Below are 15,112 nucleotides of genomic sequence, written 5' to 3'. Positions count from 1 at the left end.
CAGTTTAAGCAGAACATGAAAGAAATGAAATGTGTATAATTAACAAGTACAGAAAATATATTATTCTTCCTTGAAACAATAACTATGAAAAAAGTAAATAGTTATAAAACTGTTCGTTTTGTTATTTTAACTGTGTAAAAACATTCAACATTTGATCATTTTACCTTTAAGACTGCAGGTATAATAACAACAAAGATTCACCAACAATATCCTAGATTTATTATGTGTATTAGTTTTTGCAAAAGGTGTTCAGACAAGAGTTTTTAACAATTTTGAAACTATCTATAAATATTTTATATTATGTTGCCCGAGTTAGAGAATACCCTCTTCATGTCGCATTATTTGTATATTAATTGTATGTCTTCTATGGCCAAACTGATGAACAAAAAGCAAAATCATGGTTGTTTCGAATCAGCCTATATAAATTATAAACTTCAGTAAATTTTTTGGATCCTCCATGGAGCTTTGTATGCCTGGGTTTTTGTAATTATACTATTTACTTTATTATGTAGAGGAAGATGAAATAGCATGGGAGGAACGTGATGGTATACTGTATACTGTTTTAAGTAACTTGACAGACTCATGGTTTGGAGCCAAGGAAAGATGTGAAAAAGAAGGGGGAATTTTGTTTTCTCCAGCCAATAGAACTAAAAGTTGGACTGGGGAATTCTTATACGAGTAAGTGGAACAATGCTTGTCGTTCCCTTTTCAGTGACAATTTCTTTCCATTCTTCTAGGCTTCATTCACTTTTCCTATTTTTACGATTTTGAGGATATTTCAAGACTCTGAAAGAGTAATCAAGGGAACCAAGGTTATAGCGGTAATCAAAAGAATGTAATCCAGGTACAAGACTAGACATGGGAAACAGACATACACAACAAAGAACATAAAGTAACTAAAATCATACACACAAAGTAACAAAACCAAATGAGCAATTCGGAGTCCACTAAAAACTGGGAGCATGGATCAGGCACACCGGTAGGGTAAGCGTCCTATGCTTTTCTAGAAACACCGGCCGAGTTGGTCATAAAAATCCAAACAAATCAGTTTTCATGGCGCAGATGGATACACCGTAATGATCCACGAGTTCATGATGACGACCATAAAACGTCTGTAGTGATGACTTCAGTCTTGTCGCAACATAACCCTGCTCCAGAAGCCTATTTGTTAGAATTCTAGCGCGATACAAAAAGTTTGCGTAGTTTCAGCAAGCTCTGGCATAACGTATAAGTTGTGATATTTGACTTGGACGCTTTGTTCATGAATGTATTCACTTTTCAATTGTTGATTTAATTATTGCAAAAGTATATCGCAGACGCATTATGGTGCCATGACGTTTTTGTTGTAAAAAGCTTGTTTTACAATGAATTGGGTAAAACGATATCGGATTTCAGAAATTTCAAGAATTGCTCCTACGAATATGTTGGAGTTTCTTGTTGCTTATTTGATACTGATTATCACTTTATCCCTCGTATCGTTCAACAGTATTGTAAAAAAAATGTTAAGCAATGGATGAACAATCAGAAAGACGCTGATTCGTTAAATGCAACTTGGCCATAATATAATATTTCCTTATCGTCCCCATCCTTTAACACGATTCTTTCACTACAGAGCTCTAAGCTTGTCGTAAAAGGCGTCTAAATAATGCACAGAAACCGAGCTGGGAGCTAGGCGCTCTGTCCACAGAGCAACTGGGTTGTGTGCCCCAGGAGGTGGAATGGGGTACCCCTGGCGTGTTACATGCTGGGGTTGTCATGCTATAATACGGAAAACCTTACCGCAAACCATAGTGGTGCCCGGTGTTGGGATAGATGTCACGTTCCTCGCACGTTAGAGAACCCTGCTGTGGTATTCGATAGGAGTAGGAACCTTTGCGCTCCGCCACAGGAGGCTAAATTGCCCGACCCTACCCATCTCTCCTTTTTTCTAGTGGCAATCAAAATTTGTCGACCCTATTATCCTTGCGTCCCATCCCTCTTTTCATTTCATCATCATCATCATCATCATCATCATTTCATGCTCATTTTATCTTCCATTTCAAGTTCATAGCCTGAATGTAGCTGAAATATAGCTGCTCGGGCGTTAAACCCCAACAATCAATCATTCACTACGTAACTAGGTCAATACTCAATACTAAATAAATTCCTAACTGTAGGAAGAACGTTTCAAGAGCATGGATTGGAGCTAGTGATCAGTTAGGGGATGGAGAATGATTGTGGCTGAACAATTCAACCGTCGCTCGTACAGATATTTATTGGGAAGATGGTAGGTGTTTCATACAAAGTTCTGTTTTACAAATTCTTTTCTAATGCAAAAAAAAATTCTTTAATTCATATCTAAAATTATCTAAATTGTACATTTGACGTTTGAAACTAAGAAACGTTTACCAAAAACCCCGACGGTTTCGGTTTTTTTTCTATTCTTAATCTAGTTTGACATTATTCATATTTTATCATTATTATTTTTTATTATTATTATTTATTTATTTACTAACATTGTGAAGTCAGCCTCATATCTTGACCTACACTTAGAAATCGATGGTAAAGGAAAACTATTGACCAAACTTTACAACAAATGTGATGACATTTAATTCAAAATTGTCAACTTTCCTTTCATCTGTGGCAACATCCCTTCGGCTCCTGCGTATGGAGTGTTCATATCACAACTCATACGTTATACGACTTTTTGTATCGCGCTAGAACTCTAACAAATAAGCTTCTGGAACAGGGTTATGTTGCTACAAGATTGAAGTCATCACTACAGAAGTTTTATGGTCGTTTTACCGGTGCACCTGGTCCATGCTCCCAGTGTTTAGTGGAGTCTGAGTTGCTCATTTGCTTTTTGTTACTTTGCATGTATGATTTTAGTTAAAAATTAAAATAAAACAAGGCTTGAATAGTTTAAAATAAAACTGAATATAAGGGAAACTAAGTAAATGAATTTACTGATTTTTAGATCAGTGTTCTTCGCGAGAAATAACATTTCTACTTTATCAACCTACTTTTAGGCGATTCAAATTATGTTTAGTAAGGGGATATAAACTTATTGCAAGGGAACATTCCATTCTGTCATCTTGCATTATCATGCAGAAGTATATAAAAGTCATTGTAATTGTGTAGAACAATTATCTTTAATTTTGACAATCAACTTATGTTAATAAAATTACAACCAGTTGTTTTTAAGTCATATTCAAGGGGTGGTTGGCGGCAAAATGTTTTTTTTCTATTTTATCCACCTACTTTTTAAGACGATCCAAGTAATATTACTGGAATCTGCGGTAAAGTAAATGACACTGGATTTTGGAGTGGTTGCAGTTGTGATAGCTGTTCCTATCCAGTTATTTGCCAAAAATGTAAGTACAAACTAAGTAAGGGTCACACATGCTTAAAGTCACAGAGTGAACGCCTTTTGTGAAAACATATATACTAACATTCCTTTATGGGTCGACGTGAATTCTGCTTTTCACTACCACTTTTCGTTATTAATATGAAAATGTATGTTATCATCTTTCCCCTATGTATAACATTCTGGTTATATATTGCTCCATGAAACTAGAATGAAACACGCACGGGAATATCACTGACATTGTTCAATTGCTATACCTAACTAACTTATCAGTCAGAAGTCATGTAATCAGTCTCGAAAGCAGGGACTGATAAATTGACCTCTGGCTGATAAAGCGTGTAAGAAAAATACTGTGTAATAATCTGTATGTACAATTTGTATACATAATCTGTAGCTACAACTATATGCAAATGATTTAAATAATGCATTATGATTGAATACTTAAACGTTATCTTTTTTCTGTACTTCATCCTCTTTACCGCACCGCTTCTCGGAATACACTTAAAATATATGATATTATGAACATGATATATCAAAATTTGTATCTCAAGCCGTATCAGCCCTCGCCCAATAATACGTGCAAGTGGATCTTGGGGTAATGCAAAGATCTCGGGTTGTAGTACAGATTTTGACATGAAAAAATCAGTATGCATCATTCGATTCGAATCCAAATACCATGATCATCTTTTGAAATTACATGCCAATATTGTATGTCGGGTTATGCGTAGTAAATTACCATTTTTGTGGTAGAACGAAACCAAAATTCGTTTTACTAAGGTGTCTACAAGTTGAATTATGTACAAATTTTTACCGTCATCCTTATTCTGCCATAACAGCAAAAAGGAGTAGGACCACAAAAAGACGCGTGAAGATGCATGCCAATGGACTCAACAATTCAATAACATGCACAAAACGTTTTGGTTCACAATTATTGATTGATAAAAATATGTCCTTGCTTAATTTGGAGAAACAAATGATACAAAGTTGACATGTTCAAGAAAGTAGTATGCAGAGGAAAATATGAGGGGACGAAAAAAATACGAGAATCTCACTAGAATTATAATAAATTTTACATGACATTATTGTTCATAGACTATGAACTATCTTTGTGCTTACTTTCGAATTACGTGGCATTTACTGTAGCTGTGTGTAACTCCTGTCTTTTCTTTCATTCCTTGATTAATTGTCTTGATTTGATCTGTCAAGATTTTAATATGTTATGTATACTGGTGCACGTCATCTGATTCAAATCTTGGCATGGTTTATTTTCTTAAAGATGACTGATGGTTTTTTGTTTATTATTTTTTGTATTGCCGTTAATTTTGTTTTTTATACATTGTTAAAGTTCTAAACAAATTGGGTATGGGGCACTTGAGAACGAAATATCGGGCCAGGGAGAAGGGAACATAAACCACTTGGACATGGGACAATGGGCAATTCGACATGGGGAGATGGGGAATGAGCATGAGGCTCAGACGATATGAAATCGGTATAAATTAGGCACAAAATAATGATAAGCTTTATATGTCATTATTAAATATTGCATAAAATAAATATTAATAATCAATATATTTCATGAAATACACATTTTATTACTTGTACTATGGAATAGGGATATGAGTACCCCATAAAAAAGCCGTTTTTAAAGACCTCGATGTAGCAAAAACATTTTCTACTATACATGACAAATATGTTGTTGTACCAGCAGACAACATTGTTTCTTTTTCCTGCAAAACATATTTTGTGTGTGTGTGCCCTGGACTTGACTTTTTATGCTCGGTGTGTGCTTCTAGAAAACAGAGGAGGCTTACCCTACAGGTGCACTTAGTCCATGCCCCACGTTTTTAGTGGAATTCGAGTTGCTCATTTACTTTTGTTACTTTGTATGTATTATTTTGTTATTTGATGTTATTTGTTGTGTTTGTCTGTTTTCCATGTCTAGTCTTTGTGCTTAGATGATAGCCGCTAAAATCTTGGTTCCCTTGATTACTCTTAAGCTATTATTTTCTTTTTTTTTTCTATTTTATTCCATTTCAGGTAAACCTGATGATGACAAATACATCACAGCTGAAAATGAACAATTTGATGTCCTTAGATGTGCCAGACAAAAAAGTGAGCCAGATTAAAACATGTATATGTAGACAAGAAAGGATACTCCTACCATATTGTGAAATCTAATGCACATTCAGTATTTTTCTTTAGTTTGAATTCAGTCTACCCATTTTATTCGTCTTCAATATAGTAAAGTAGACAGTTCACTTATTTTCAGCTTTGCAATCTACACTAGGAGGATTTCACACTCACATCAAATCTGGTAGAAACTAGTTGACGGTTTTATACTAGACACTGGAGGAATCTGAGGGATTCAAGCCCAGTTATAAGTCTGTTGGAATACATATCTCAACCTAAAAACATTTAAAATGCTTTTATGATAAAATATGATTTAAAAATTCTATGTGGTATTCGAATTCAAGATTCTTTTTCCTAAACTCCTATAGTAATGTCTCCGATCTTACACCTATTTACCCTAGTTACCGTGATATAAATGACAAACTATTACGGAACGGATGTATATGTGAATGTCTATTTACATTCTCAATTTTTAAAATTGAAGTTGAATGCTAACTGCAATTCATCATCTAATGATGTTCATTTGTAATAAGTAGTTATTAGATACTTTTCATAATTTAATATATCGACTTTATAAGATATTGCATTATAGGTGTTGTTATACAAGTCATAATTATAAATGGCCCATTATTCATATATCTAAACCTTAATGGTGACCTCTTTTATAGATTGCAGACCAGGTTCTACAGATGTCATATTCCTTCTTGATTCATCTGTCAGCACAAATACGTCAATAACCAAAATGCAGGAAGTTATGAGATATTTCATAAACAAACAACTAACAGGTGCCAATGACGTCCGTATTGCTGCCGTACAGTATAGTCTCTATGCAGATATTTTATCCGGTTTTAGAGACCACAGAGGGAAGAGAACTCTTAACGCGATGATTGATAGTTTGAATCATCGTGGTGGACCAACTTACACAAATAAAGCGTTAGTCAAGGCTAAAAAAGTAATACATCCACGTTTTATTTGATGATGCAATGAATACTGCGCGCATACACAATGTACCTGAAATGTATTTCATATTTTAACATTATTAAAACACTCCAATAAAACGTGCAGTAGAGAGTTCGTTCTTACCAAAAATAAGATATACTTGTTTCTCACACTTCAAAAGATTTTGCATATTATTACTGTGTTGTTATAGTACATTATAGACTTGAGGAATATCGAAGAGACAATCACCCAAGCGGTTGACTTAACTAATTATATCACCATTCGTCCTTACATCAACATCTTTTGTTGTTCCTAGCCTCAAGTGCTGTACTGGCAATAAGATTGAAAATATCCCAAATCATATCAGATTTACTTGCTGTGGCTGGATGTATATTGTTGCACTGCTACATTTTCTTTCCCAATACCATCAGAGATTGCCTGCTGTAAACACTAAACAGTTACTTTATCTGCAAATGTTCTTGCTCTTTGTGTACAGACAAAAATTGTCCCTCGATTAAAAAGGAAGATTCTATAAATTCTAGTCGCTGAAATTAATTAAAGCGTTCAGTTAGTGTTGGCGGTATTGCTATAGATGTCAGACTAATGAAGGGTTCGAAACTCGCTGAAGAATCGACCAAATCTGAATCGTAATTTGCAGCCTTACACCCTTGAACTATATATTTACAAATTATTTTTATTTTCCATTACAGATGTTTAAAGATGGATCTTATGCATCAAGGATAAATGTGAACGAGTTTATAATTCTACTTTATGATGGACTATCAACGGACAGATATGAAGTTTATGATGAGGCAAAGACATTGCGAAGTTCTGGAATTAGGACCATACCTATTGGTATAGGGCCAAATGTAGCGCATGAAGAACTATTTCATGTTGCTTATACCAATAACTTTGTCTACAAGTATGAACATTACAAAGACGCCTTGAATCAGCTTGTGGCGTTAACGATAGATCAATCATGCCTAGGTTTGTATCATAACATAGATGATATTAGGATAAAGGGTTTAAACAATATGAAATATTTGGCATTGTTGCAAATGTCGCAACGATTAAACATCTCATTTATTATTTAGCTGAAGCAGTCAGTCAGTCATTTTGTTAATAAAACAATGAAACCTATTCAAACATCAAAGTGCATTCGCTTTATTTTGAAGTGTTGTTTATGCAGGAATTTGTAGTTTTACGAAACATGTTTAGCCAATTTTGTATTGATTTCTCGTTCTAAACATCATTTAATTACTCTTTCCCTTGATTATTGTTTAATTACTGAAAATCAAATTGATAATATTAAAAGATACAAATATTTTTTCACAAATATATATATACATATATAATGTAAATTATATTTGATATTGATTTTAATACATGTTTTAGGTTGCAATTTTACCACACAAGCTGATATTATTGTCTTGTTGGATGTCAAACGAAACCAGTCTTTTAAAGGATTTATATCACGAAAATCGAAAGTTAAAAAGATCCTCGAGTATTTACACAGTGTTAACAAAGATGTGTCAGTTGGCATGGTAACATATTCTGACCATCCTGATTTCGTTTACAAACTTGGTTGGTCTTCTGACCTGGACATCCTTATTTCAGCGTCCCTTAGTGTTGAAATTGACACGGTTACAGTCCCATCAAATACAAGCCACGCTTTGGTGTTTGTACGCAACGAAGGTTTTACATCATCGAATAACAGCCGTGAGTCGTCACGTAAAATTGTCTTGCTGCTTTCTGATGCTAATTGGGGTGATATTGATGAGATAAAAAGGGAGGTAATAAATTTACGCCGCAAAGATATAAATGTTGTTGGAATAGCTGGTGGTGATGACGTTTTATTAGATATGTTTACAGCCATACTGTCTGATTCTTCTCTATTGATTAATCTTAATCAGTATTCTAAACAGAACTCGTATGACAATTTGTATGCTTTAACGTCAATGACATCGTTTTATTCCTGTCCGGAAGATGTGTTCAACTGACATTTTAAGTATATTAAAATTAAATTATTTTGAATATTATAAAGTCATTAGAAACTATGTATTTCCATTAAATGTTTGATCTGATCAATTTTGCTTTGAAAATTGAAACATATGAATGGTATCAACTTCAGAGCATGACCATTTTATATTTAAACTTTTTATCAAGATTTTGTTTTATTTATATGCGTTTTGTGTTGTTTTAATTCCGTTCGTAGTAAAACAAGCATAATGATAAAGCTCAAGTCGTTCAACATAACTGATCCCGGGTAAAAATTGTTTATTAGGAAAACCAGTAAAAATGTATTGGCTATAGACTTTCTAATAAAGTAAATACACAGACCTTTGTACCGCGCTAGATTTCTTACAATAAAGCTTCTGGAACAAGGTAATGTTTCTTCAAGATTGAATTCATCATTACAAAAGTGTTATGATCGTCATCTTGAACTCGTGGATCAGCACCATGAGAACTGATTTGTTCAGTGTGTCAAAGATTTCCTTTGCTCTTTCGTCTACCTCCGCTTTATTTTTTGATATCAAGTAGGTGGGTGTTTCTAGAAAGGCAAAGGACGCTGTTCCCACCGATGCACATGGTCCTGGCTCCCAGTTCTTAGTGGAGCCCGAGTTTATCATTTACTTTTGTTCCTTTGTACGTATTATTTTGCTGATTTCATGTTCTTTTGTGTGATTTTTAGCATTTTGGTTCCCTTGATTACTCTCTCAAAAAAGTCAAATTATTTTTTCAACCATTTTGATTGGATTTCTCAGGAGGAGATCGTTTGTGCATGTAATCAATATTTAATCAATGTCTGTTTGTGTTAAAAAAAATCAATAATTTGCAATGATAAATGCATGAAGCAGGCAGGCCAAAAACATAGCATAAATGTTATAATTTAAATATTTTCGGTTATTGTTCTTACAGTGTACATATTACCGTACAGCTTTCATTTTCATTCTGTTCCATCGATGTCTTGTGAGGTACAATAGTCGGAAAATTTACTGCCTTATATGGAAAACCTCATTTTGCTATCGTTATGCATATCCATACATGTGTCTTCTTAGCCTCTCTTCCTCATCTCACAGATAAATTCACCAGCTGGCATACAGTCGCAATCAAACAACTCTCCTGAACTATTTAATTGCGGATTGTTTTGAAGGTAATATGATTTTAATGTTATGAAACAAATACAACATGTTGCGCCTTTTAATTCTGAGCTTAGCATAAATATTTTAATTTAAATATTTTCGGTTACTGTTCTTACAGTGTGCATATTACCGTACAGCTTTCATTTTCATTCTTTTCCTTTCTGTACCTGAAAAAAAATCTATTTGCGAATCTATAGTTTTATCCATCAGCACCATGAAAACTGATTTATTCAACGGGTCATGGTTTTACTTTCCTCGTTTGTCTACCCCGGACTTGACTTTTTATGAGCAACTCGGTGGGTGTTTCTAGGAAAGCAGAGGACGCTTACCCTACCGGTGCACCTGGTCCATGCTCCCATTTTTAGTGGAGTCCGAGTTGCTCATTTACTTTTGTTACTTTGTATCTATGATTTTAGTTACTTTATGTTCTTTGTTGTGTATGTCTGTTTTCCATGTCTGGTCTTTGTCCCTGGATTACATTTTTTTATTACCGCTATAACCTTGGTTCCCTTGATTACTCTTTAACTTTTATGAAAGCACCAACGTTGGTGTTTTATAAGGCAATTATGTACATATTTGAGAACAACCTTTCGCAGATGTCGTAATCAGTGTTATAAATGGCACAAAAGTGTTAAAACTTTGGTACATTACTATAAATTAATATTATCAAGTGTACATTCATTTTCCTCGAGCAGTTACACAATATCAATACAAAAATACCAATCATATTAATTTTGAAAATTTCGATATACTGTACATGTGTTTCAATAAGTAACCCTTTATCAGCAGCATTAGAATCAAATACATAGGAAGATCTAAATCCAAAAATAAATTGTATACACGACGTTCTCAAAAACAAAACTATCGAGCTAGAGTGACAAATACATTACCAAGAGGTACTACCATGTGCATTTCAAGGAATGAAGGAGCAATCAAGGGGACCAAAATTCTATCGTAAATCAAAAGAATGTAATCCAGGGACAAAGACCAGACATGGAAAACAGACAAACACAATGAAGATCATAAAGTAACTAAAATAATACATACTAAGAAACAAAAGTAAATGAGCAACTCGGACTCCACTACAAACTGGAGGCATGGACCAAGTGCACCGGTAGGGTAAGCCTCGGTATTTTAGGTATTTTGAAATATGTAATACCACAAATTTTAATATATAAAATAAATGTATATAAATTTATTTAGTACATATATCTACATTTCCAATTGACGGGTATAAATTTAAAGGAAAAAAGATATAGTTATCTTCTGGAGATACTGGTTGAAAATTTCGAAAGCACTTATTGTTTCTTTGTTATCAATTTCACAGAAAGCTGCATTTCTAGATAGAACTTGTTAAGCTGAAAATGCCATAAAATTTCCCGACTTGACATTTCATACTTTTAGTTACTTGCAAGAACTTAACAAAATATAAACACAAAATGTAATAACACATTCAAAAATCAAATAAAATTAAAATGATAACTGTGACACAGAAATATTTCTTCCTTATTCGTGTTTTTTTTTTACAAAAACATATCAAGCTTGTATGTCACTTAAAAACATTCTCAGTTTTTGACCATTAGTGTTTATATAGAATGTTCTGATACAGTAGCATAAGCAAGATTCTTGGATAATTGTGATATTTAACCGGATTATCTTTACACCTAGGTTCATATTTTAAGATGAAGAAAAAGTGACAATCTTTGTTAAAAGGAAAGGAATTGTCCATGATACTATGAACACGATTTAACAAGTTGTAATATTCTGCTAAAAAATTAAAAGGTGCTATAGCAATCAAATGTAGCGAAACCACACATCCTCATCTTTTGCTTAAAAATAAAAAAAACACATATGTATAAAGTATCAAAAATATTTTTGCACATTCTAAGCAATTACTGAAAAATTCAGACTTTAAAAACGAAAATTTCTATCTTGTCAAACCTTTTTGTATCAAAATCATGTTTAGAATTCCAAAATCTGATGGAAACTCAAATTATATTTTATTTGTGTATTCATCGTCGGAAACCTACCGTTGATTACGGTGCTTTTCCTTCCTTCATGTAAGAATGCAAGGTATTGTACCCTACCGTGTATTCACCTCTGTCGATGTTGTGTATTATCAAAATTTCTTCTGATGAAAAAAAACTCCATTGTTACCTTTTTTAAAATAAAATCTTGAAATGTTTGCTGTTTGGGAAGTATGTTTTTATTTTATATGCTGATGCTTCATTCCTTGTATCATACATGATAGCTACAATAATGTAGCTGCATTGACATACTCTTGACGAACTTCTCGATGCTTGGTATCGCTTCTTATTAATAATTTTTTTGTTGGTTTGAGTACTTCTTGTAAGGTTTCTTCGTCTTGTACTCCTTATGTACATGGTTCAAATGCTCTTATAAGAGTTTTATACTTGAACCACGTGTACAGAATATTGAAAGAGTAATCAAGGGAACCAAGGTTATAGCGGTAATCAAAAGAATGCAATACAGGGACAAAGACCAGACGTGGAAAACAGACATACACAACAAAGAACATAAAGTAACTAAAATCATACATACAAAGTAACAAAAGCAAATGAGCAACTCGGACTCCACTAAAACTTAGGAGCATGGACCAAGTGCACCGGTAGAGTAAGCGTCCTCTGCTTTCCTAGAAACACCTGCCGAGTTGCTCATAAAAGTCAAGTTCGGCGTAGACAAACGAGGAAAAAAAAATTGTTATTTTTACTGTATTAATTGACATCATACATGGTTATTTACCAACTATCATCAAATTGCCAAAAATAATAGGCAATTCACAGGAACAACTGATCTCCCCAACGCTGATCTTTTTATTGAGGAAAAGTAGGCCAACTTTGCAGCAGATATTGCTCAGAAGAAAGTATGATATTTTACCATGTTCTGATTTATTTTCTCAATCTGCTGGTTGAATTGTGTATTAAATCGTCATTGAATAACCCTCACTTCAGATATTATCCATATCAAATAGGCTCATTACATACTCCATATCAATTTGCTCTTCAAAAGAGGAAATCCCGTGTTCAACCATTCCGACAAACGAGTCCATTATATAAGGTCAAAATATGTTGAAGTAGAACTTACCCTGTCGGAGCATCCAGTCCGAGTTTGGTGGAGTACAGGTGGCGGATTTTTCTTTCTGTTGTTTCTTTTCCGAATAAATTTAAAATACAGATTAGATCTCTGTTGTCTTTTGTTTTACTTCATAATTGTATTTTTAATCACTACCCGATATATAGGTACACAGTTTTTGTGTTAGACAGACAGACTAGGAAAAAATATGTCTGCCTATAAAGGATCAAAATTTTCAAAACACCTACATGTACCTTTACATATGTCTTAAGGTTTAAATTTACATTGTATATAAGTAAAACAACAATTATTTTGTGAAATACAATGAAAATACGACTATACTAGTAGTTATAAAATTATCTTTTTTTATTAAAAAAATAAAATAAAATAAAATAATCTTAAACACATACGGAAAGAATAAAGCACGGTTTCAAATATGCTACAATGCGTCTTGTTTGCAAGGTTTTTCATTATTTTTTCTAAGTGCGTTTGAATGGGTCTAAACCCCCGCCATTGTCAGTTTTTAATTCTAAGTTTTAGCGTGGTGTTTCGTTGATTTAATTTGAAATATACATGGCTCATACAGGAAGACTCCCTACTACTCTACTTTCTGTCTGTTGTAAGCTACAGAATTTATCCATAGAAGAGTTGTAAAGGAGAAACTTTTAAACCATGCTCAAATCAGAAGTTGCCTTATCAAATCACACCCACCAAGGATATTTCCATTTGTCAAATTCTTTTAACAGACTAATGTAGCCTGCAGCACCCCTGAGAGATCTGTAAAAGTCCGAGTTGCAGATAGTTTTGATGAACCGATTTTTATTCAAATTAAAAATGCATATGAATAGCAGACATCAGATTTCTTTCCATGACCAGGTTCATGTAGTCTGTAAGTGTATTGAATGTTAAGTCTAGATAGGTCAAACTCAAGTACTGGAATGTTCAACGTTTATTTCACTCAGAAGTGACAATTAACAGAAACTGGATGAATAATGGCTGAAGATTCCCTTCACATGAAGAAGATAAATACATGTACAAAATGTAAAAAATGTACACTTATTATAGACTCCATTTGGGACTAACACAAGATTCAGACAAAATGTTGACATATACAAGACAAGATCATAAGGAAATGGAGAAATTTATTTTTTCAATAAAAATTATTGATTTAAAAGTATTTTACCATAATACCTTAGAAAGTAATTTAAACTTATGAATCCATACAGGCAGCAAAAAGGCACTTCAATTAAAAATCTCAGAAGGAAAAATTAACTTTCTGTATATGTTCATACTACTGCAAAAAATTTCTTTTAAAAAATTATAATGCAAAACTTGGCTTCAATTATTTTGTAGAAATACTTCTCTCCATGTTTTTGTAATTAATTAGTTTCATTCATTCAAAACTGTCTGTACAATAATTCAATGAAATATACAGCATATTTTACTGAATTGTACTTGTGATCCTGTTTCCAAGCAAACAAATGAAGAATATAATTAAATATTAGTTTTAGTACATGTTTTGTCGTTAATTGTGTTTTAAAACAATGTGTCTCTGTAGGAAAAGTCAAGACAATATTTTACAGATGTGAAGTTTCCAATGTTATTTATAAATTACTCTCTTATACCTATCTTTACTTAAGGAAAAGACCACAGACAGTTTTTTTTTTCAGAAATATCCCACTCTATTCAATGCATACTTTGAAACCAAGAACTATGGGGTAAGCTGTATCTTGAAAGGAAAACAGGAAAATTGAGTTATAGTAAAGTATGGTGGGTAAAAGACAAAAGTCAGGGCTGAGATATATATTTGAGGTTAAAAAACGCTAAAATCACTGAGTACTGACAGTCTGAAAAGTTCCTTCTGCGATTACTGTTACTGATGACAAGCATTACCAAAATAAATACAATACACAGTATCAACAAACAAATAATGATGACTTCAAATGGAAACTGAAAATGAAAAAGAAAATTAAATTTATGTTGGTCCCAAAAATTAAAATGTTAAGCTGATGAAGAATATAGCAAAAGCATAGAAAACGAATCATTATAAATACAACACTCATTAACATTCAAATATCTACTTTCAGTAATAATATTATGAGTTACAATAATCAATCTCTTTCAATGTAAGAACATGTGGAGTCATATTTCATCACTGGAATAGGACAAGTACAGTACATACAGTGCACATACGGCAATTGGTAGTAAAAGGAAAACAAAAACATACAAAACCTAAGAAAAAAGTAAGAATGAAGAAAATGAGTTGGAGCACTATTGATAATTTAGTCAAATGAGACATACAAGAAATATACTATGTGACTGGGATATATTATATTGTATTATCTTAAAGTGATTTGGTATTGTCAAATCAGCTTTTGTTTTTGTGGTGTGTTGTTTATTTTTAATTTCTAGTAGATATAGTTTTTGTGTGTGAGGGCCTCGGGCAAGATTAGCTTGTAAA

General features: G+C 33.1%; 1 protein-coding gene across 1 annotated transcript; it reads left to right on the top strand.

Annotated features, from left to right (window-relative positions):
- Window positions 1-575: 575 nt before the first annotated feature.
- Window positions 576-8,466, top strand: LOC148607663 (collagen alpha-6(VI) chain-like; the record flags this gene model as incomplete). The annotated part of the gene is made up of 6 exons (XM_088543553.1): window positions 576-678; window positions 3,249-3,353; window positions 5,384-5,458; window positions 6,145-6,428; window positions 7,126-7,402; window positions 7,811-8,466. Coding segments are annotated over 6 exons (1,449 nt in total), but the record flags the coding sequence as incomplete, so codon positions are not given.
- Between the last annotated feature and the right edge of the window lie 6,646 nt (window positions 8,467-15,112).

This window comes from Perna viridis, chromosome 9 (genome assembly GCF_037379345.1).
Source record: "Perna viridis isolate PV_CMFRI_1.1 ecotype Kerala chromosome 9, ASM3737934v1, whole genome shotgun sequence".
Lineage (NCBI taxonomy): Eukaryota > Metazoa > Mollusca > Bivalvia > Mytilida > Mytilidae > Perna > Perna viridis.
The sequence above is the reverse complement of the archived record's forward strand: the minus strand, read 5'-3'. Positions and strand labels throughout refer to the sequence as shown.